Raw genomic sequence first — 22,491 nt, forward strand, 5'->3', positions numbered from 1 at the left:
CCAGGCCTCTAACCACAGGCAGAAGATGGGGAAGGATGTGCCTTGGTGGGTGAGTAATGGGCAGTGGTTGGAACCATTGGGGAATGGTATGGTGCTGAGTACTTTTTCCTTCCCCATGCCCCACTTGCCATCACCACCTGGCAGGACAGAGTGGCCCAAAGCTGCTAGCGCTGTCAGACTGGAGGCCCAGGAGGATGCAGCCGACTGCTGGAGGATGCTCCAGCTTCCATGGGGTGACACGGGTGCAAGCGCTGCTGTTGGGCAGGAACAGGAGGAAGGATGGACCATCAGCCCGGTGGAAAAGGTCACCCCAGGTCTATTTATTGGCACATGGTGTCCTTGATGTACCGAGCTATCTCAAAGGCCTTCAGGTTCAGCGTCCCTCCCTGGATCCCCTTGTGGCCTATAAGGATGAGGCACACGGAGCTGACCAGGGTCACTGCGACAGCATGCGTATAATTGTCCATATCATCCTCTAGGTGCTTGGTCCGTAGGTCCATGGTATAGCTGTGAGTTTCCTCATACAGGTTGTCCCGGATCACCAGGCACTGGAGCCCACCCAGCGTCAGTCCCTGGGTGAGCAGGGGGGCTCGGTGTCTGCCAAGCAGGGTTTGGATCTCGGCTTGGGTTAGGTTGGCCAGGACCCCGCCATGGTGAGCGGCCAACAGCTGCTGGTGGGGAACGGAGACCACTGCGGCATCACAGCACAGCCCATCTTTCATTAGGCTGTTGATGTAGCTTTGCCAGCCGGCCATCTTATCATCAGGGCAGCAGGGTGGAGCGAGCCCTGGCCTACTGGCTCCAACGGGCAGTGGGGACAAAAGGGAGGCCAGGTGGAAGAGAAGACTAATGTAGCATCCTGCACCCCCAGCCCAGTGCAGTGACTACTGTTGGTGCCCACTGCATGTAGGTGAGTCTCCGGCCTGAGATGTCGCAGTCCTGGCAGTGGTGAGTGACCCCCGCCCCCGACACGATAAAGGCTCAGCTGCCCTTCATGGCTCTGCCCAGAGCTCCAGAAACCGGGCAGTGATGTGATGGGAATGAGGTCATCTCTCTGTGATGTCACAGTACAGCTTAGTGACTGCAGCTCAGCCGGGACTTCTGGCCTCTCCCCAGGTCTCTTCCCTGGAAGAGCAGCCTTGGCTGTGTACTTGGCGGCTCCTCCTGTGTCTAGTCTCAAGGGGACAGGCGGTGACAAGGGCGCCCACAACTCTCCCAGGAGGTGCTGGAAACCACCCCGTAGCAGAGGGGTGGGCAAGGGGACTGCTGATATCTTCCTCCCACACCTTTTGCCCCCAACTGAATGACCAGGTTTGCAAAACAGGTGTCATGGGCCATGACACCTGCTCTCCCCACCCCACCCCCGGGGACTGTCTGGCAGCAGGGAGGGGCATAGAGGTCCTTGGTGCCCAGCTTTGGGACTGGCACAGCAGTTGAGGGCACAGAGGACCCTGTGTGCTGTCTCCGAGTGGTGCTTCCAGGGCCCCAGCAATGCTGTGCTGCAGCTGGGGTGGGCTGAATAAGGAGAAGGAGCCTCAATCCCTGCCCACCTCTGCTGTATGCCCAGGAGTGCAGATATAGTGATGGAGGCAGAGTCCTGCTGGCTGCAGTCAGATCTCTTTAATGGCAGCAGAGGCACTGACTTGATCGGGGTGCCAATACAGCTCTGTATGTGTATAGGCACATGCTGGCTGTGACCTGGCAGTCCCAAGAAAGCAGCTCCTCTGGTGCTGCCTTGCAGCTTGGATCTGCTTTGCCGCTGAGCCAACCTGTGCCAGTCCCCCTCCTCCTGGGTCCTGCTGTTCTCTTCTTGCTCAGGGTACCATGTCCTGCCCAGTAAGAGCCAGGATGCTGCCATCTTTCCAGGCTCCTAGCTCCCCTTGCAAGCCTTGATGAGCGTAGGACAGCGACCTGCCTAAAAGTAGCCCCCACTTGCCCCTAATCCCCCCTCCACCTCCCTTGCCCTTCCCCCACCTGGTACTAAGCTATGCCCCTTGTGTGCTGCTACCTACAATGTTCTGCTCACTGCATCCCACAGGCCCCTCCTGCAGCAGCCTCATGTCCTTCTTTTAGAGCTGGGCCTGTTGGAGCAATAAATCTCCTTTGCTGTTGGTTTGGAGTTGACTGGTATCTCCCCCTCCTCCCCACCCACTGGAGCCCCTCTGCAGCTCGAGACAGACGTCTGAGCCCAGGAGAGCAGACCTAGGCTGGGGTGGGCTTCCCAGCTCCTCTCCCAGAGTGGGGGCTGCTTCTGGGGTGCTGTTCCCAGGCCCAGACAGTTAGTTCAGCACTGGCTTCCTCAGCTTTGGCCTCAGAGCTGTTGCTCCCTTGGACTCCTTCATCTTGTCCAGAGCAAAGAGCAGGTCCAGCTGCATGAGTGGCCGCAGACTCTGCTCCTCCTCCTCCTCCTCCTCCTCCTCCTCCTCCTCCTCCTCTGCATCCCTGTAGCAGAGTTGCGTGCATCAGGGGGTCGCCCCATGCGTGGGGCTGCTTTTGGTCCCTCCTTCTGCACTGCAGACTTCCCCCTCCCAGTCCCACTCCTCCAGCCCCTTACCACTGACTTGGGCTTCAAAGGGGAGTTTTTCTGGGCATGTGATCCAGGATAAACACCTGCAGGCTTTTCTCTGGGTGGCAGGGGATGGATATAATGGGGCCTGCTCTGCACATCCCATCACAGCCCCTGCAGCCTTTCGGCCCAGCACAGACCCTAGTGCCCTGCTCTTCAGCCTTGCTGGCTGGGCACAGATGAGGGAAAGCCTGTCTGTCCCCTGTAGGTGGGTGCTCTGTACCTGGGCACTGGAGCCAAAGGGGTTGAGACTGTGGGCTGTGGAAAATAAGTCAGCGCTACTGCCTCAAGGGAGGTGGGGCAGAGGCAAGGGGAGGTGGCTGCAGTATGGGGCCGTGCCCTGGAGAAGGACTGCAGAGAGCGCATGCAGAGCCCCACCTGCTGTGAGCAGGACCCTGGCTGTCTTGTAGCAGGCGGGCAATGTGCCGCATCTGCTGCTTGCGGCAGTAGTCACGCACGTGGTAAGTGGCGGCGTCCCTGCACAGCTCCCGCAGGTCGCTGCCCGAGTAGCCGCCCGTCTTCTCTGCCAGCTGCTGAAGGTTCACCTCCACGCTCAGCTGTTGCAAAAACACCAGGCGTGCAAGCTGCGGAGGGCACAGAAAGCCAACCACACCTTCCTCCCCAATGCTGCCCAGGTCAGGGGCTTCTGCAACCAGGGGAGAGGGACTGCTGCAAATTGGACAAGGTGCTGGCCTGGACAGGGCCCTGTTTGCTAACAGCCATCATGGAAAGACCTCTACCTTTCTGCAGAAGGTGAGGGTCAGCCTGCTGTCCCCTGTGCATGTCCTATGGACTCCACCGGCTAATGCATGTTGAGCCATCCCCTTTTGGCTGCTGTGCAGGGTTTGCTGAGAAGCAGGTAGGACTGGGGCAAGGCTCTGGCATGGAGTGAGACCCAACCCCATCTCCCCCACGCTGAAGAGCCCCTACCCCTCACTGCACTCCAACCCCTTGCTCTTGCCCCTACCTCCCTCTGGCTGTGGGCATGGGAGAAGCTGGGGCAGGGGGGAGCAGTGTGGAGACAGCGTAGTGAGCCAGGTAGTAGCACCAGGTCATAAGACAGGCTTTTTTTGCCATGAGGATGACCTGCTGCTGCTGCTGGTGGGGTGGGGGGGAACTTGGCAGCCTCAGAGGGGGTGCCTTGGGTTTGCCCAACTTTGCCAGTCATGCTGCAGAAGTCAGGGCCGGAACGTGCCGTGCTTGCCCACTGCATGGGGTGCTCCTCCCTGGCTCTACCAGCACCAGGCTCTCACAGGGCTGGGTGCTCTAAGGGCTGTGTGCCGTCCCAGAGCCCCTGCGGGCAAGGCAGGGAGGGGGCTTCTACACACAGTGCAGCAAGGGAGCCACGGCACTCACATTTTCTCTAGCCAGGAGGAGCGTCAGGATGTCATGGCGCTGCTGCTGTGTCTACAGGGAGAGGAGACCCAGGGTTGTGTGAAAAGGGCAGGGGCTGAGGCTGTGCTTGAGGGCCTCCAGGGGCAGGTTTGGGCTCGGGGATCCAGGGGTACTGGGGGAGCCTGGCTGGGTGTTGGCTTACGGGCAGGCTGATCTGGAAGGTGGCAGGCATCCTCCGCAGGATGGCAGGGTCCACATCCTGCGGTCTGTTGCTGGCTCCAAGCACCATCACCTTCAACACAAGCATGTGGGTGGGTGAGAGGGGGGGATCCTGGACCCAGGGGTGCAGAAGGGAGCAAGGGAGCTAGGATTCACAGGGCTGCAACTCCCCCCAGCGGTGGCTCTCTGTCAGAGCACAGAGCCTTGCCATCCACCCACCCTGCCTCCCGTTGGTACCTGGCAGTCGGAGCTGGTCTCCAGCCCATCCCAGAGGCTCATGAACTGGGCCTTGGTCATGGCCGCGGCTTCATGGTCCATACTAGAGTGGCTCTGCAGGAAGGCATCTGCCAAGGACAGGACAAGACCCCAGGACAAGACCGCAGCCTCACCCCAGCACCCTGCCCCTGCCTCTCCGCCACACCGCTGCAGAGACTGGATGCCGGCGCGAGGGGCCAGTGAGCCGGGGCTTGCACAGTGCTGGCAGAGTGAGGGCAAGGGACTGCTGATCAGCATTAGACCCTATGGGGGCAGGCACCTCTTGCTTTCAGGCATAAAGCTCAGAGGCAGCACAGCCCAATAGTCTGAGCAATCCCACCAGTCTCCCTGCACAGAGACCTAGCCCTGGTGGGGCAGGAGACAGCACCTTTGAGTGCCAATCCTAGCAAGTCCCTGGCTCACTGCAGCCTAAGGTGGGGCCCTTGCACCCCTGCTCCACTCACCGATCTCATTGATGAAGATGATGCAGGGCTGGATCTTGGCTGCCAGTGTGAAAACAGTGGCGGTGAGCTTATGCGACTCCCCATGCCACTTGTCAGCCAGCGTGGATGCCTGCAGGTTCAGGAACTGGCAGCCTGAGGCCCGTGCCATTGCCTTGGCCAGCAGGGCCTTCCCAAAGCCAGGGGGCCCATAAAGCAGGACCCCTGCAATGGGAGAGGCCCTCAGCAGCTGCTCTTGCCCAGCCCAGTGAGCTCCTCTCTCAGAGGCTGTGACCCCCAAGCGGGCAACTCAGGAAATCGGGCCCTGTGTGTCTGTGCCAGGCCCAAAACAGTGCCTCTGTTTACTAGATTCCTTCATTTGCTCCAGGTGGTTGGGCCCCATTGCTAGTTCAAGCACTGTGCCACCAGTCTTGCCCATGCCATGGTCGAGCTGGCATCCTGCAGGGAAGGTTGCCAGCCCGAGGGAGCACAAGGCTTCAGGGCCCAGTGACTATCTCCATCATCTGCTCTCCGGCTGGCTCAGTCTTGCCCTGAGGCTGGGCAGGGAAGGGGGTTCTGTGCAGGGAACAGCTGGATCTTTGCTGATCACGTTCCCACCAGGTGTGGATGGGGGGTGCTGGCAGCGGGCGCTGTTCTGAGTAGGATTAAAACCAAGCTCCTGTCTGTGCCTGGTGTTTCCCTTGCCCACCCGCCCTGCAAAGCTATACCTCTGGGGGGCTGGAAGAGCCTGGAGCGGTGGAAGAGGTGCCTCTTCTGGAAAGGCAAGATCACCATGTTCTGGAGCTTGGTGACCACGTCGTCCACGTCCGGCAATGTCCTTCCAGGTAATCTGGGGGGAGCCCTGGAGTCAGGCAGGGAGGAAAGGCCCCTTCCCCAGTGGAGGGGCAGGCTCAGGGGACACTGACAGCCTGTGCTGGGCTGGGTCTGCCCTCAGCCCCTGCTGGTAACCAGTCTTCTGGACTATAGCAGCTACATACTCCAACAGGGCCTGACTGGCTCTTCTCCGATTGCAGGATGTCCCTGCTGGTCAGGGATGGGTCACTTGGACGAGATCCCAAGATCGCTGGATCAGACTGAGCCTTGGCCCTTTCCCTGAGAAGGGAAGTCTGTCCTCTGAGTGGATGCTATACAGCTCTATATAGGGGTTGTTCAGTGCCCTGCCCTGCAGCTGCCAGCTCTTAGGGGGCAGAGCGATGCTAAAGCCAGGGCACACTTGCAGTAGGATCACAGATAAGCCCCGCTCAGGTTCCTGACGAGCAGTTTCCAGCCCATACAGTGAGGGATTCAGCCTGGACTCAAGTGGCCCTGCTGGAGAAAGGAAGCAAGCCCCATTTTGTGTCTCACCTTGATGTCTCTGGGGTCCACCAGGTGCACTGCGATGCTTGTCTCATGTTCTGTCAGCTTGACCCCTTTCACTCCGATCTGCTTCATCAGCCGCTCAGCCTGCCAACACAGCCACGTGACAGGCTCCAGCCAGGCATCCCAGAGCACTGGCATCAGCCTCGCCATAGAAATAGGCTGGGCTTCTCAAGCCTCTGCCATCCCCGTGATACGTGCTGTCCCTCAGCTGGCTTCTGCTAAGTATAGCCCGGGCCATCTGCAACTACACGCCAACGCCAGGAGATGGAGAAGACATGGTGTGACCCAGCCTCCAAGCGCACCAGCTACCCAGAGAGGACTGCGCTGGAGGTGGCAAACACTGAACACAACCAGGAGGTAGGAGGCCTAGGACAGCTCTTAGTTGGAAGGCCAAACAGAAACAAAACCATGGGACTCATATAAGGTGGCTCAAAATATTTAATTAAGTGATTTTTGCTTAAAATATCTGATTTTTCCGATTCAAATTGTAGTTGAAATTTGAATGTTTTTAAATAAATCCAGTGAAAATGCAAAATGCTGCCAACCTGAATTACAGCTCAGACTTCGGGGGTGCTACTAAAATGAGGTAATGTACATACAAAAGAAGATTCGAGCACCAGATTTGCTGCCAGAGCTTGAAAAAATAATAAAGCACAGGTTATAATTGAGCATTGAAACGATTGGGTGTTACGTTCTAGATCTGCTCAGATAGTAATGGGTAAATGTAGCATCTCCCCCAGATTCACAAAAAGAACAGCTTTAGAAGCAAACCTGTAGTTGGGGGATAACCCATGTGCTCTAACAGTTACTAGCTGATGTCAATAGAAAGAGCAAAATGGGCAAAAGCAGAAGGAAACTCAAATGAATGATATAGATCAAGGCTCCTTGCTTGCTCATTTTAAACCTATTTAACCCTGGTTTTAAATGAATGCGTGCTGACCCCAGACAATCCAAGAGGTCCCTGACCTGCGTGTCCCTCCTTCACCAGTTCCCTACTGCCATCCATGTGTCCCCAGAGGCTCCATACCTTTTTCTTCAAGTGTATCCTCTGTTTTCGAGTGGGGTCCCAGGGATCTGACACTCACCTGAGGCTGTAGTACATAGCCACCCCTAAAACTGTCAGGTGGAAGAGCAGACCCAGCACCTCCTTCCATGTCAGAGGCCGGGTCAGGAGGCCTTTGGAGATCTCTCCCAGGAGCATCTCTAGGCACCGCTGGCTTCAAGGCTGGAAGCTGCACCAGTCACAAAAAGCAAGGGGAAGGACTGGTGAGTCCGTATGAGAGAGTTGCAGCAAATGCACGTGTAAGTGTCACACTTCGGAGGAAGTCAGAAGTTTGGGACTGGCCAGTAGGCATTGGGGAGCTGCATCAGCTATACAGCAGGCCTAAATTTGATCCCTGGGTGTTAGGCACAGGTGCCAGGGGACCTGCATGACAGCCCCGTATACCAGTGCACATGCACGCACATATTGGTGAGGGCTAATGAGAGAATAATACTGACCCTGGAAAGAGGTGAGGCTGACTTGTCTATTTTCATTCTCCAGCCTAAAACAATACTCAGGAGCCAGCTCAGAAAGGTAAGGGGCGAGAAGGAAAGAGAAGCAAAAGTCTTTTGAGTTTTAGTATTATAAAGATGTTGATCTTAATATGGGAAAGGATGCCTAAGCATCATCCCAAGGCTTTTAACCTTGCAACCTTGTATAGCTCTGTGCTGCTTTAATGCCATTATGATTTAAAGCAAGATCCAGATGGAGAAGTGGAGATGGGAGAAAGCCTCCCGCACTGAAAAAGATAAATGATTCCTGGAGCATTATAGATGAGGACTGAGATGCAACCCCAAGGGATGAGAGACAGCGCAGAGCTCAGAAGAGGGGCGGGGCTTGATGCACCCAGGGGCTGTGAAGACACCCAGCATCCGGCAGGACTGAGCCCATGATGATGCAAGTTGCAGATGGAAGAAGGGCGGGGAGGGAAACGTGTAGCCCTTTTCCTGGGAAGTTGTAGGGAAACGGGGGGCAGGAGGGGCAGTTGTGCTGGGTCGGGCCGGTCCCGCTCGCTGCGCCCTCCAGCAGCCGCAGGGGAGGCGCCTGTGCCCGGGGCAGGTTTCTGGGTCTCTCCGCCCCGGAGCCGGCGTGCCCTGGGGCTGCTGTTCCTGGTGCTAGACGTGGGGACCGGCGCCAGCCTGCCCTGCCCCGGGGGAGCCCCCTCCCCTGCCCCCGACCCCGGAGCACAGGGGCATTGCAGGGGCGGCTGCACTCACCTGCCCGCCGCAGCATCCGCCTCTCTCCCCGCAAAGCCCCGCACAAGGACACGGGCGGAGAGAGGGGCCCTCCCTCGCTCCCTCTGCTCGCGCATCCCGCCGCAGGGCCTGTCTGCCCCCCCGCCTGAGCTGGGGTGGCAACAGGACTTGCTCGGCTCCGGACAAACCCCGCGCAAAATACACCCGAGCAAGCAGCGGACCCCGTCAAGGCCTCCTCCCCCACCGTGCCTCAGTTTCCCTACCCGGCGACAACAGTTCCCAGCGGGCCTGGAAGCGGGGGTGCGGTGTCCTGAGACACCCCCAGCCCGGGGCACACGGTGTCCTGCAGAGCTGGCTGAAGACATAGACACGTTTCTTTGGGTAATTGTGATACCTTTTATTAGGCCAATTAAATGGCTGGGAAAATTGGTCTAAGGACATAGACACGTTTCTTTGGGTGAATGTGATCTCTTTTATTTGACCAGCTCAATCGCTGGAAAAATTGGTCTAAAGACATAGACAAGGTTATTCGGGTGAATGTGATCTCTTTTATTTGACCTCCTCAGTCGCTGGGAACAGTCTTCTTTGCAAACTTTCGGGCTCAAACACCCTTCTCCACATGCTCCTTCTTGTATAAAATCAGTCATTTTGAGGGTGGGGGGCTGCAGGTTTGTTCTTCAGTTTCTTTTGGAGTAAAAATGAGAGTGGAAAGGGCAGTGCGGGTGATAGCTTTGGGCCATCGTTTCCGTTTACTTCCCCTTCCCTTCTCTCTATTTTTTAAACTCCCAAGGGCAAAATAGGAGGGGGGAAAGGGAAAGTGAGGGACTTGCAAAGGCGACAAGGCAGAGAGCCCCAGTGGGGGCCGCCGGGGTTGGACGAGACAGATGTTACTCACAGGAAAATAAGCCATGGACCGTGGAAACTGCAAAGCCCTGGAAAACCTTGGAGGAGGGTTCGCCCGGCTTTCCCAGCACTGCCTGCGGGCTAGGGGGTGGCATGGCAGGAGCTGCAGCGGGCCCTAGCAGGCAGTACTGCCCAGGGTGCACAGGTCATAGGGTGGGTTGGCCCGCACCCATGTCCCATGCATGGGCACTCTGTAGTGGGGGGGCACTGGTCAGTATCACAGGGGATGGTCCATTCCGGGGGGAGCATTGGTCAGTATCACAGGGGATGGTCCATTCCGGGGGGGGGGCACTGGTCAGTATCACAAGGGATGTTCCATGTGCACAGCGGCAGCACTGGTATCAAGGGAATGTTCCATTTCCTGGGGGGCACTGATTAATATCACAGCTCCACGCATTGTGTGCACAGGGATTGTTCCATCTCCCGTGTATAGGGGGCAGTGTCAAGGGAATGTTCCATTCCTTGTGGGGGGGCATTGGTCAATATCACAGGGTATGGTCCATTCCGGGGGGGGGCACTGGTCAGTATCACAGGGGATGTTCCATGTGTACAGCGGCAGCACTGGTATCAAGGGAATGTTCCATTTCCTGGGGGACACTGATTAATATCACAGCTCCACGCATTGTGTGCACAGGGACTGTTCCATCTCCCGTGTATAGGGAGCAGTGTCAAGGGAATGTTCCATTCCTTGTGGGGGGGGCATTGGTCAATATCACAGGGGCTGCCCAACGCCTTGTGTACACAGGGACTGCTGCTCCCTTCCCCGCGCAACGGGAAGGCTAGCTCCATTCCCACTCCGCTCCATTCACAAGAAGGGGCACAATTCCCTTTCCCCCGTCTCCCCCCGCGCTTCCCGGCTGTTGGTCGCTCCCATCAACAGCCCCCCCCCGGGAGCCCTGTGGTCCAATGGGAGCGCGGCGCGGTAAGTGGCGGGCGCCGGAGCCAATAGGCGGCGCCGGCGGGGGCGGGCCGTCAGGGTGCGGCTGGAGGGCCTGGCTGGGCAAGGACGAGGCTTGGTGCTTTGGGGTGGGGGAAGGGGCTGTCCCTTTTGGGGGAGGGATGGGCTGCCCCCCTGGGGGGGTTGGGGTTGTCCCCCTTGGTGGGGGAGGAGCTGCCCCGTGTTGGGGGGAGGGGTGCATGTCTCCTGGGCATCCCAGTGCCTTTGCTGGGCACCACCTCACTGCAGCCCATTCCCCTTCACAGCAGCTGTGGTGCCTCCACGATGGACCCCCTGTGGCGTCCCCCCCTCGCGGGCGCAGCCCCCTGCCGCATGCCGCTCGGCACCACCCTGCCCAGGGCTGAGCCCCCCTCGTCCTGCACCAAGAGCCTGCCCTGGGGCCGGGCAGGCAGGTGGCCGCCAGGGGAGCCCCGACTGCCCGCAGCGCCCCAGGGGCATAGCCGGCAGGTGAGTTAGTGGTGGGTGGGGGGCGGCGCTGAGGGCAGCTGAGTATGGTTGCGCCCCGGTGCTGGACCCTGTGTCGCGCTGGGCAGGCCGAGCCCCAAGTCCTGATCTCTCTAAGAGCGTCCTGCCTATTGATTTGCCTTGTGGTGCTGCCTCCAGGGCCGGTCACGCTGACAGCTGCGCCTGGGCAGAGGGAGGCCTGGGATTCCCCAAACTGAGGGGGCTTAGGCAGGGATGACAAGTGTCTGTCTCCTGGGCATGTTTGCTCTGTGCTGGCACGTGCTTGGCTTTGAGTCAGTGTATTTTCCCACTCCGTGGAAAGTTGTATGTATGGAGATCATCAGCAAGTTAGTCACAAGAGGGAAGGCAAGCCGTTTTTCTAAGAAAACATGGCTCTGAAGTTACCGTAGTTGTCAGGAAATGTTGTCTAGGTCCCAGGTACAAGAGTGGTTCAATGCCTCCCCCCCTCGCTTTTCCTAAGTTCCTTAACTTCCCAGCTCTGTTGGTTTCTCATCACTGTTGTGAGCTGCTTCAACTTGGATTGAACGTGCCGAGTTTACTTTGACAGGCAAGGTTCTTTGGGTAAATCTGATATCTTTTATTGTTTAGTGTTTACTTTGAGACGCTTTGAGTGGGAATGTGAGAAACGGGGTCTATGCCAGCTCCTTGTGTTTTATCTCATCCACAAAACCCCTCTGCTATGAGTAAAGGGGTTGTGTAGACAGGGGCTGCAGCAAATACTGATCACTGATGTCTTGATTCTTACTATAAGGGTGGCTAAGGGACCAGAGCACAAGTTTATGTGGCAACAGCTGCTTCAGCCTGTGATCTCTGTGATACCGTGAGCCTCCGCTTTGCATGTCTTCTGACCTCACAGTTAGTTTTTTAGTAAATAATGAATCCCCTTTATTATGGCTATGGGGATGTTTAATAGACAGTGGAGGCTGTATGAGAGTATGGGCACCAGCTGTGGATATTGCATTAACACAAACCTAAACATGTCCCACGGTTTTCCAGTTTGCATTGCTGTTTCATAGGATGTGCTGAGTAGCAGGCTAAGCTCCCAACATGCTTCCTGTAGCCAGGCCACGACCGTGTCTGAGCAGCTTCTGCTTTGCTCTTCAGAACTGCATCCGCGCCTGGCTGCTTTTCCTCGTGTGGCTTTGCGTAGGCGCTCTGTCTGGTCTTTAGCTGTTCATGTCCCAGCTCAGATCTGGAACCAGAGCCAGCAGTGACTATATGTGAGGTTCACTCAGTAATGCACCCGCTTTCTTTATGGCTTTAAGGAAAGCTGAAAATTGCAAGTGAATTCCTTGACAGTTGCAAGCGTCTGATTTGAGGTCCTCAGTCTATAAACTCCTTCAGGGAAGCTGACAGCTGCAGCCAGTAGATATCTGTAGTAGAAAAATGCTGTTATTGGATAACTGGGGTGTGTTGGGAAGCAGAGCTTCTGATTCCCCAATTAGATGCTTTCCCAGTATTAGTTGTGTGACAGCACTAAAAGAGAGCTTCCTACTTGGAAATGCAGAGAATCATTGAGACCAGCAGTCCTTTTAGGGCCCACAGTGTGGAGATGTCTTTTGGCTTTCTGCAGGAGCCTCTTGCATCTGATCTGTCTTCCATGTTCCGAGGGATTGGGTTTGAGATGGTCCCAAGACCTGCGCTGGGACGGGTGACTCAGCCTTTGGGTAAGTTAGCGTAACTCTTAGAAACTCTTCCTGCAGGGGCTTTTTTGCTGGATTGTATTTAGACCGATAAGGAAAGTCCCTGTTTCTAATCTTGGGTGGTTTCTTTTGATATGTTTACAATCTTCTCCTTCATTCAGGTCGTGGAGTCTTGAGCTGGGCCACAAGTGGTATGGAGGCCAAACCTGGCACATCAGTGCAGCCCAATCTTCCAGCGCCAGAAGCCATGGGAGCCGGGGACAACAATGCAGGGAGGACATCCATCGCTTGTGGCATGTGGGTAAAATAATTGCCTGAGCTGCTTCTGATGGAACTGTGTGTGCAGTGCTGGCTCAGTGATAGCTTTTTATAGTCCAGAAAGCCCAGTTTATCTGCTGCATATGTGTAGTAGGTATCACAGAGGCATTGCTGTTGGCTGAGCAGAACAAGCCTCCAGTTTGAAATGCTAGTGCTCCTTAGATTCCAAGGCTTGAATCCTAGCAAGGATTATGCCATGTTTTGTTCTGCTGACTTGGGGGAAGCTTACCTTGGTGTTTTTAATCAGAGTTTTCCCCTCTTAAACTGTTTCATTGTTGACTTTACCATTGGAAGGGCCAGCGTGCCCACAGCAAACAGATTAACATTTGGAGGTGACTGAGGAGACCCCTGAGAGCTCTCTATAGCTGAAATTTCTTGGTGGTAAGAAATGGGTCCTGCCTTTCTCTGGGGGAGATTGGCGTGCTTCAGTGCGCTGATCACGTGTCATATCCCCAGTCAGGAGAATGGTTTGCATCAGTGGCTGTTGCATGGGCAGCTGTGCCTTCTAAGCTCTAGGCTGTAGAGGGAACCCAGAGATGAAGCACACAAGTAGCGGTATATGGTTTCACTACTTCAGCCTCCCTACTAGTAAAGTCCTCATTCTCACTGAAACTTAGCAGTTACACTATTGCAGATCTGAAACCAGACAGAAACAGCAAGCTCTTGGCATGCATCACCGATTAGCTTTTGACTTGTACAAGAATCTGAAGGGATTTGCTTTTCCGTAGCTATCTGTTTTCATACGTATTCCTGAGGGAATGGGTGGAAGGCTCAGAGCTAGCCTGGCTGAACTACTACAAGTAGTTCTGGGCAGAGAATGTCTGTTTGCTCAGCACGTAGCAGAACGGGGCTCACATCCCTTTAAGTTCTACAGTAAATTAAATAAAAACAATATGTTGTGAGGAGTGGTTTTGCTTTGTCCTGTGGCTCTGCAGCAAGGATGCTGGGGGAGGTTTGGGGGTTCTGGGAGCTTTATCTGGGCTATCAGGATAAGGGCCAATCAACAAAGTGGACAAATGTCATGTGACTGCTGATGCACAAGCGTGTTGCAAGTCTGGCTCCAGCTGTGCCAGTTGTTGGTCACTCTACCAATCTCACTTTTGGGCTTAAATAAATATCAGTGTTGGAACCAAAGGAGTGAAATGAAGGATTAATCTTGCTTCCCTATGACCTGTTTGGTGCAAAAGCAGGTCACTTCAGCTCTGGCCTGGGGGAAAGCAACTGGTCCACTGGACTAACTTATCTGTCTTTCATCTCATTACATTATTTCAGGGTTTTTGGCCAAAAGGAAGCAGCTGCCCCACCTGTCCCTTTTGGAAGAGCAGCCCTGGTGCTTGGCAGGGCCATGCCCAAAGCTTCTGGAGACCTCCCTTTCCTGAATACAAATACATCTCGGCCTCCTCCTTTACAGCCAGCATCTCCCATGTTTACACACAGGGCAGAGATTCCCCCAGCCGTCTCTGTTGAGCAGGTGGAAAGAAAGTAAGTGAGAGGTGGGGTGGGGTCCAGACGTTGTCAGGTAGCAGGTGCATTGATAGATCAACCTTTTACGTTATAGCAAACAGTAAGGCAAGCACACCTGTCCTCTTTTCAGGGATGGGACGCATCCATGGTAGACTCCTTAGGCCTTGAGAGTCTCATGCTGTTGAGGAGAAAGAGGGGGTTTGTACCTGTCTCTTAAAGTCTGTGTTGTCATCTTCTGGTGGGGTGGGGGACCTTTGATTTGTGGGTTAGCAAAGAAATCAGGAGCAGATCTGGAAGAGACCTCCAGAAGTCATGTAGTTCAGTCCCTGCCTGAACCAGGATCATCCCTATCCAAACAATCCCATACAAACCGTAATTTAAACTCTTGCTAAAAATACCATAAACCCTGACGTAATACCCTAACTTGCAACAGGTAAAGGAGGGGAGCCACAGCAGCCAACGTCCTGCTTCTGTAAAAGGTTAATATACGTTTGAGAGATCCCAGGTAAAAGGCCTTGCCCCCACCACTACAAAAGAAGGCAAAAACTCCCACTGTCTGTACCAAACTGACCTTGGCTAAGGACTTGGTGTAGAATCAAAGCAGGATTCTGAGAGAGAGGGTTTTGAGGAGCCATGGGCAGACTTGGGCAAGTCATCACATCACTTCTCAACTCCTGAGCATGCCCAACTAAACTGGATACAGGAAATCTCAGAGGGTGGGCGGTTTAGGAGTCACTGACTCCTTGTTAAATGCTTTAAGACCCCCATACAAAAAGCACAAAAGCATTGTTCTCAGTGTAGGCCAGTTGTTGCATGAATGTAAAACATGGAGGTCTAAGCTCATCATTAGCGCAGGCACTGCTGTTCTGTTGTTACATCACCAACTTGTACTTCTTCCTTGTATTTAACCTAGAAAATATTCACATATGCCTTCTGGATTTCCCCCCCTCGTCCTTACAGGGACCCAGTAGTGAAGAAAGGATCAAAAGGAACTGCTTTTCCCTTGGCTCTGAACCTGATTAAAATACATTGCCGAAATGAAGCTGTTTACCAGTATCATGTGACTTTCAGGTAGCGACACCCAGTACATTTCAGCACTATCTTAACTGGATTGGCTTAGATGTAGGGAAACAAGTGAAATAAATCAGTGGAATTTGATGACTTCCATAAGGTACCTCCACTGAATGAATTTCAAGCAATTGAGAGCTGGAAAATGAGTTGCCCAGAGTAGTCTTTGCTATCAAAAAATGTGGAATCAAATTGGGTTGTAAGGTACCAGTTCTTCCAGAATAGCATTTAGTGGTCACAGGACTGTCCTGGACCTGTGGTGCAATGCCTACCCATTCTCCTGACATGGAGCATTAATGGTCAGTTATTCTTTTCGCGATAGCCACTAGATGGGGCAGCAGTCACAAATATAGTTGGTCATTTTTTAAATCCATTGCAGTGAAAAGCTGTAACTTTGTAGGGTAAGGACTGGAGCTATTTTGGCCTCACAGGAAAGTTGATTTCGGGCAATCTGTGATCTCATGTTCAGTTCGTCTGTTAATTTTCATGTGGCTTCTGAGTTCCCCCTTGGACTTGGGCAGAATTCAGTTTGCTAAAACACTGACGAACTTATAATCTGCGCTGTAACATTGACTATAATCTCTAGGAGCCTTACATTTTCTAGTGAAAATAGATTGTCAGTGCTATAACAACGTTCCTCTCTTTCTCCTCACCTACCTTGCAGTCCTAATGTGGAGTGTAAGAGCATGCGGTTTGGTATGCTGAAGGAGCACAGATTGGTGACAGGAGATGTAACGGCATTTGATGGCTTGATCCTCTACCTGCCCATCAGGTTGCCTCAGGTAAGACACATTGATGCAAAAACCACAAAGGCTGAAGAGTCAACAGCCATATGGTTTATTTGAACCTTGGACAGCTCATATAAGACTCCAGATTGTGGCTTGTATGCACTGCTGGAAAATAGAGCTAGAGGAGGGGTTTTCAGTGGATCAGCTTGCTATCTATGATAAGGGATTGCACCTCTCTTCCCTATAGTATATCTCTGCATGTTGTAGAATGACTGCACTGGTTTTTCGGAGACCCAGGACTGGAGTAGGGGAGGGTGTAGCATGTTAGGACTGGAGTGTGGTGGTAGACTTGTAAGTAAGAAGTTTCTAAAACCCCAGTGTGTAGGACCTAAGTTCCAGAAGCTCCAGTTCTCCATCTGGAGAAGTCTTTAGTTCTCCATCCTTGGCATTCACAGAGATCCACCAGGATCTACAATCTCAAAAAACTTTAAGCCAGTGGCCCAGAACACTTTTGACCCAACAGACATGTACGGTTGCCATTGCTCTTCTTGCTACTACTGATGGGATGTCTGTGTTCTCACATTAGACTTCTGATCTGAAGAGTCAGAGGAAGACTGATGGAGTTGAGATCAGCATAAGGATTCAGATGACCAAAATTCTTGAACCCAGTTCAGACCTATGCATTCCATTTTACAACATTGTTTTCAAAAGGTAAGGAACAATTAAGACTGGTGTTTTCACCATGCTGCTTAACCATTGAATTGGATGTGAAGGTCCTAGCCAGTGGATCTTGCTGGATCTTGCAGAAGTAGAATTGGGTGTGTTCTCCAAGAGATTTGAGTTTTGTCTGTCTTTAGTCTCTCACTTCTGGGTTCACTTGAGTTTCTGTACAGTCGCAGTTCTCACAGACTAAGAAGATAATGATTGCTTTGGACTGTGCACAGCTTCAGTCTTGGTCTGGAGCAGGGACGGGCCATTATTTTGGGCGGAGGGCCGCTTACTGAGTTCTGGCAAGCCACTGAGGGCTGCAGGACAGGCAGCCAGGGGCAGATAAATATTAATTTTCTAAATTTTTAGGGGCCCCATGGGTCAGGTAGATGACCTGGTGGGCCGCATCTGGCCCGCAGGCCACATTTTGCCCACCCTTGGTCTGGAGGGTTGTGACTATAACCTGGGGTATGTGTTGAGGGAATATATAGAGAGAGTGGATTTGTCTACAGCCCTTCACAGAGGAGCATGTTCCACTAAAGGTCAAGGTGGACGGAGGGAGAGAATAGCTATATTACTACAGGCTGACTTCTGCACCCTCAACTTTAATACCACTTGCTTTTGTGACTAAAAGCAGTTGGGATTTTTAAGTTCTTGCCTTAGAGTAGCCCTTTGTCTGCCTTGCCTTCTGGTGGAAATGACCAAATTCATTCTAGAATAAGAGGGATGTTTAAACCCTGACATATGTAGCCTGAGGCCTCAGAGCTTTCTGTCCTGAAGCTGTGCGTGTGAACAGGGCACACTCAGCTTTTTCAGTTTTACTCAGTACTGAGGTTGCAAAGAGATGCAGAGGTTCCTTTACGTCAGGAAGGTTATTTTGGCATTCTCTCACTTACTGCAAGTTCATCCAGCTCTTGGAAATGAGTAAAATAACTTTATGTAGGAAGACACTGGTATTTTAGTAGGGAGAAGTAGTTAAACTCAGCGTGGCTAGAAAGGTTTGTATGGTGATTTACAGAAAAGCCAGCAGAATTGTTCTTTGGATGTAAATCTTACCCTTTATGCTTGCAACCCAAACTTTGCACTATTGAGCTACTGCATGAGACTCTGTAAGTGTAAAATCAAGCTAGTAGTTTTCACAACTCTGGCCAGGAGAAATGCCAGAGTGGCCTGTGTTATCTTAGTGAGTCATATAAAGTTATATCCAAGATCAGGTGGCATTGGTTATTCTCTCATATAGATTAACCCAATAATAGTCAACTGAAGGAAGACAGTGATCTAGGAAGCTAAACTGCTTCTTTCACAATTGTCCCAAAGGTGGGAACATTCTGATGTAGAAATAAATCCTGAAATTTGCATTTGGGAAGTTGAGGCCTTGTGTATCTGCTCTTTCCTGGAAGAGTATGGCTGATTTGGCAAATTGTAGGACTGTGGTATCACAAGGGGTTGGAATCCAAGCAACAGAGTAGGGTTTTATTTTTAGTTTCTACTTAAGCGTTTCATTTTACTAACACAACATTTTAATGTCAACACTGACAAACTTGCTGACAAAAAAGAAATCCTTTGTAAAACAGTCACTGGCCTTCATCTGAGACCGTAGAATGTAGAGAGCACCTGATTCTGTAGTCCGTCACAAGATGCAGTAGAGGTAAAACTTGAATAACCTGGCACAGGAAGTTAAAACAAGCAACTGTGTTGGGGGGAACTTACAAGATCCTTTCCAGCCTTTGCCCAGGAAAGAACCCATGCTTATTTCTTCTCTTTAGTGGATGAAATCCGTTGTTCTGAATTTTTAATTTACTTCAGCGCTCCAGCCTGCACAACATAGTGGGCCTTTTTCTGAGGCAAAGACTGGAAAGGGTCTCAAAGGATCACAGCTTAGATGCCTTTGGGGCTTTTGCAGATGGTGAGTTACACACTGCAACAAAACAGTGTGTCGTAGCCCTCTGTTTGCCAAAATGATACTGGTTTTCTGTTCTAGGGTGATGAAGATTTTGGAGATGAAACTTGTTGGAAGAAACTTTTATGACCCCACCAGTGCTACAGTGCTGCCCCAGTACAGGTTAGTACTGGAACTTGTCTGTTTGTGTGCTTATTGCCATAGTATCCACACAACTGACTCTAGGAATGTTCTAGTGCGGCATAACTGCCTGGATGAGAGATGAATGAACTCACAGCTGCTAGGTCATGGGCCTTCACTGTGTTGTTTGTGCTGTGTTATTGACCAGAGGCATCCACCAGGAAGAGGGCTTCTACTGTGTGGGTGACCTGGGAGTTGAACAGATTATTAGGAGGTATAGTCCCTGCCCTGAAAAGCTTAGAGCCCACACAGGCAGAGAGGCAAAGCCTACAGTTGAGATGGGAATAACATGCAGTGTTGGCTCTTGTCCCTTGTCCCATATTCATGGTTTCCTCTGAACAAAAGACCCTTCCCATGGCGTGTCATGGACAACCCCTTCCTTAAATCTCCATGCTTTCTCAGCACAGACAGGCCATGCCAGCCCCATGTGCTTCTTGCTTCCTTCGCTAGCACCTAAACTGCTTTCTGTAAATGCAGTTTAGGTGCTAGTGAAATTGCCCAGGAGGCCATCAACCACAAGCTTGTAACTGGTGGGGTATTCAGAAGCAACCAGCACAACTTTGTCGAGGGTAAGTCATGCCTAACAAACCAGGTAACTAACCAGCTGGACAAGGGATGTGAAGTTGACATCATTTACCTAGACCTCAGCAAGGCCTTTGATACTGTCTCCCATGAAATCCTTTCAGTTAAACTGGAGGGTACTGGCCTAGACCAGTCTACAGTGATGTGGGTTGACATTTGGCTCGGAGGCCGATCCCAGAAGGTTGTAATTGATGGGAAGGCCTTATCCTGGTGGTGTCTCCCAGGGATCAGTGCTTGGGCCCGTGCTCTTTAACATCTTTATCAGTGACTTGGATGAGGGGGTGAAAAGTGCAGTGATTAAGTTTGCAGATGACATCAAGCTGTGGGGAAATGTGGGCACATCTGAGGACAGGGTAAAGACCCCGGATGACCTCAACAGACTGGTCCTATGGGCTGAATGCAATCAGATGAGGTTCAACAGGGACAAGTACCAGGTCCTTTATCTGGGTAGGAAGAAACTTGACCACAACTATATGATGGGTGGTGGTCCACTGGTTGGCACTGCATCTGAAAAGGACTTGGGGGTGACAGTCGACCAGAAGATGAACATGAGCCAACAGTGCGATGAAGTTGCCAGCAGAGCAAATGGAACTCTGATATGCATCAGCTGATGTGTTGCCAACAGATCCGGAAAGGTGCTCCTCCCCCTCTATTCGGGATTGGTGAGGCCACAGCTGGAGCACTGTGTCCGGTTCTGGGCACCGCACTTCAGGCGGGATGTGGATAAACTTGAAAGAGTACAGAGAAGGGCCACCCATATGATTGGGGGCCTGGAGGACAGGCCCTATGAGGAGAGACTCCAGGAACTGGGTTTGTTCAGTCTGCGCAAGAGAAGACTGAGAGGTGACTTGATAGTTGCCTACAAGTATGTCAAGGGTGAACACCAAGATCTAGGGGAGCAACTCTTTAGAAAGGCACCCCCAGGGAGAATGAGGACCAACGGGCACAAGCTAATTGAGGAAAAATGTAGGTTGGACATTACGAAAAACTTTTCCATAAGGGTATCTAGAATCTGGAGCATGCTGCCAACAGAGGTGGTGCAGTCACCATCTTTGGAGGCATTCAAGAAGAGGCTGGACAGCACCTCATTGAGTTTGTTTGAGCGCAAAAACCTCCTGCCCTTGGCAGGGAACTGGGCTTGATGATCTTGCAGGTCCCTTCCGGTCCTTTGATTCTATGAAGTCCAAGTCTGTCCGTGAGCTGTTGGAGGTTGCTCTAAGTAGTGGTGATCCTACTTAGGTCCTGATGAGCAGTGTTCAGTCCAACCAGGATCATTGTATGCTGCATCAGCCCAGATGCTTGAGCTGCAGGTGAGAACCTCAGTTCTAGAAATGCCAACCTGGCAGGCAGAGCCCTTGTTGTGTGCGTTGCTTTAATGCTGAGGATCTAGTTTGGTAATTGGGGGTGTAGGTTGTAGCCGTGTTGGTCTAAGGACATAGGCAGACAAGATTCATTGGGTAAATGTGATATCTTTTATTAGACCAACTAAGTAATTGGAAAAATGGTTCTTTGCATGCTTTCAGGTACAAACACCCTTCTTCAAGCAGAGGAAGAGTCTCTGAAGAAGGGTGTTTGTATCTGAAAGCTTGCAAAGAACCATTTTTCCAACTATTTAGTTGGCCTAATAGAAGTTATTACATTTACCTAAAGAACCTTGTCTGCCTAGTTTGGTAACTGTAACTTGAAAAAGCCCTGCTCGCTTCCTGAGAAGTCATCTGAAGATCTTACTGAACTGAGATTCTGGCTGCCTGCTGTGCCAGCCATGATCTTTTGTTACCATCCCTCTTGCTGGTGGTATAGTTCCTCCTGAGTCCGCACTGTCACATAAAGAAGCCAAATGAGTAGGTAGCCAATGAGTGTGTTTCATGTGGGGCATTTATACGTGGGCTCTAGGGGGAGCGGGGAAGAGCGGGCTTAATTAGAGCACCCAGAGTGTTACTTGTAAGCATTGAATGAGCTTTAGTTAAAATGCCCCTGCTGCCATTTTTCACATGACGCTGGAGTCTGCTGGAGCACGATAATTGCCACCCTCCAGCAGACCTGAGTAATCAAGTCTGCTCTGACACACTGTTATTACAGCGCATCAGTGTATGTGTATAGGCACCCGTGGATTCTCTTTTCTGTACCCCAAAGATTGCAGATCTGGCCAGGTTACTCAGCTAGCATCCGGAGGACAGATGGAGGACTCTTCCTGTTGGCTGATGTCTCCCACAAGGTCATCAGAAATGATTCTGTCTTGGACGTCATGTGAGTAAGAGAAGGAAAGCACAGCTTATGCATCTGGCAGGGCCAACATAGAGTTCTCTGGCAAGGAGAAGAGTACATACAGACATTCACCAATGAAAGCTCAGCATTGGTGCTGAGGGTGAGTTGGGAGTCTGAGCACTGATGCGCTGGTTCTTGTTTCACTATGGAGAAGTTCTGGTCCAAGTAGTGTCCAGTTTCCCCAGTGTTGCCTTGTCAGTACAGTTCAGCCAGGAACCAGAAGAAAGGTTTTTAAGGTCTCTGGAGTAGTTGGTTTCCATGGCCTATTTAATCATTGGCTTCTCTGCTAAGACCCCTGGGAAGAGGAGCAATTAATGCAAGTAGTGTTGATTGCTTAAGCGATTCAGACAGCCCGGAGTTGAGGCAACGTCACCAAATAGCCCTTTTACAAAAAAAGTGCATCCCAGTATTTCATCCTTGATCAGATGTTCTAGCTGAAATTTACTCCTTAAAGCAGGGTTCTGAAGTACAGCTCCTGTATGTTTTCAAACTGTACTTACTCCCTGTATGGGAAGGTGGTTGAACTCTGACTTGACTGAGATTTTTATCCCCCTCTTCTCCATGAAGGCAAGCAATCTACCAGCAGAGCAGAGAGAACTTCCAGGATGAGTGTACCAAGCAGCTGCTTGGTAACATTGTCATTACCCGCTATAACAATCGCACCTACCGCATTGATGACATTGAGTGGAGCAAGACTCCAAAGGACAAATTCAGCACGTCCGATGGGAAGGAGATCACTTTCATAGACTATTACAGGTAGGAATACCTGCAGTTCTCACAATGGAGGGGAGTGCAGTAGGAGGAAAGATGCATCTGTAACCAATAACATGATCCAGTTGAGCTTGTTAACTCAGCATCATGGAAGTGTCATCTTAA

The 22,491-nt window shown here is 52.1% G+C and overlaps 3 protein-coding genes and 1 pseudogene across 7 annotated transcripts in view; 1 reads left to right on the top strand and 3 right to left on the bottom strand.

The window, feature by feature from the left end:
• Positions 1-320: 320 nt before the first annotated feature.
• On the bottom strand, positions 321-755 carry LOC149862333 (profilin-2 pseudogene; annotated as a pseudogene).
• A 1,772-nt stretch (positions 756-2,527) lies between these two features.
• LOC149862334 (outer mitochondrial transmembrane helix translocase-like) lies at positions 2,528-7,378 on the bottom strand. The gene is made up of 6 exons (XM_090055808.1): positions 7,281-7,378; positions 6,181-6,279; positions 4,358-5,665; positions 4,104-4,193; positions 3,923-3,973; positions 2,528-3,123 (listed from the first exon to the last, which is right to left on the bottom strand). Exons 3-6 carry the CDS (start codon positions 4,631-4,633, stop codon positions 2,845-2,847), a joined length of 696 nt encoding a protein of 231 aa, XP_089911934.1. The 5' UTR covers positions 4,634-5,665; positions 6,181-6,279; positions 7,281-7,378; the 3' UTR covers positions 2,528-2,844.
• On the bottom strand, positions 4,805-7,396 carry LOC149862335 (outer mitochondrial transmembrane helix translocase-like). The gene is made up of 3 exons (XM_090053911.1): positions 7,281-7,396; positions 5,544-5,665; positions 4,805-5,040 (listed from the first exon to the last, which is right to left on the bottom strand). The coding sequence occupies exons 1-3, from the start codon at positions 7,394-7,396 to the stop codon at positions 4,805-4,807; spliced, it is 474 nt and encodes a 157-aa protein (XP_089910037.1).
• A 2,686-nt stretch (positions 7,397-10,082) lies between these two features.
• PIWIL2 (piwi like RNA-mediated gene silencing 2) overlaps positions 10,083-22,491 on the top strand; it is a 28,130-nt gene continuing 15,721 nt past the window's right edge. For 2 of the 5 annotated variants that reach the window (XM_090055798.1, XM_090055802.1), the window contains exons 1-11: positions 10,308-10,362; positions 10,540-10,741; positions 12,333-12,426; positions 12,564-12,699; positions 13,993-14,202; positions 15,145-15,255; positions 15,917-16,034; positions 16,567-16,691; positions 18,670-18,750; positions 21,484-21,597; positions 22,183-22,371. In XM_090055798.1, the coding sequence (XP_089911924.1) occupies positions 10,559-10,741; positions 12,333-12,426; positions 12,564-12,699; positions 13,993-14,202; positions 15,145-15,255; positions 15,917-16,034; positions 16,567-16,691; positions 18,670-18,750; positions 21,484-21,597; positions 22,183-22,371 (1,361 nt within the window). In that variant the 5' untranslated portion in view covers positions 10,308-10,362; positions 10,540-10,558. Of the gene's footprint in view, positions 10,259-10,307; positions 10,363-10,539; positions 10,742-12,332; positions 12,427-12,563; positions 12,700-13,992; positions 14,203-15,144; positions 15,256-15,916; positions 16,035-16,566; positions 16,692-18,669; positions 18,751-21,483; positions 21,598-22,182; positions 22,372-22,491 lie in introns of those variants that run through there. The other 3 variants (XM_090055800.1, XM_090055799.1, XM_090055801.1) reach the window with 3 other exon arrangements.

This window comes from Crocodylus siamensis, chromosome 6, assembly GCF_052110815.1.
Source record: "Crocodylus siamensis isolate JL-2025a chromosome 6, ASM5211081v1, whole genome shotgun sequence".
Taxonomy (NCBI): Eukaryota; Metazoa; Chordata; order Crocodylia; family Crocodylidae; genus Crocodylus; species Crocodylus siamensis.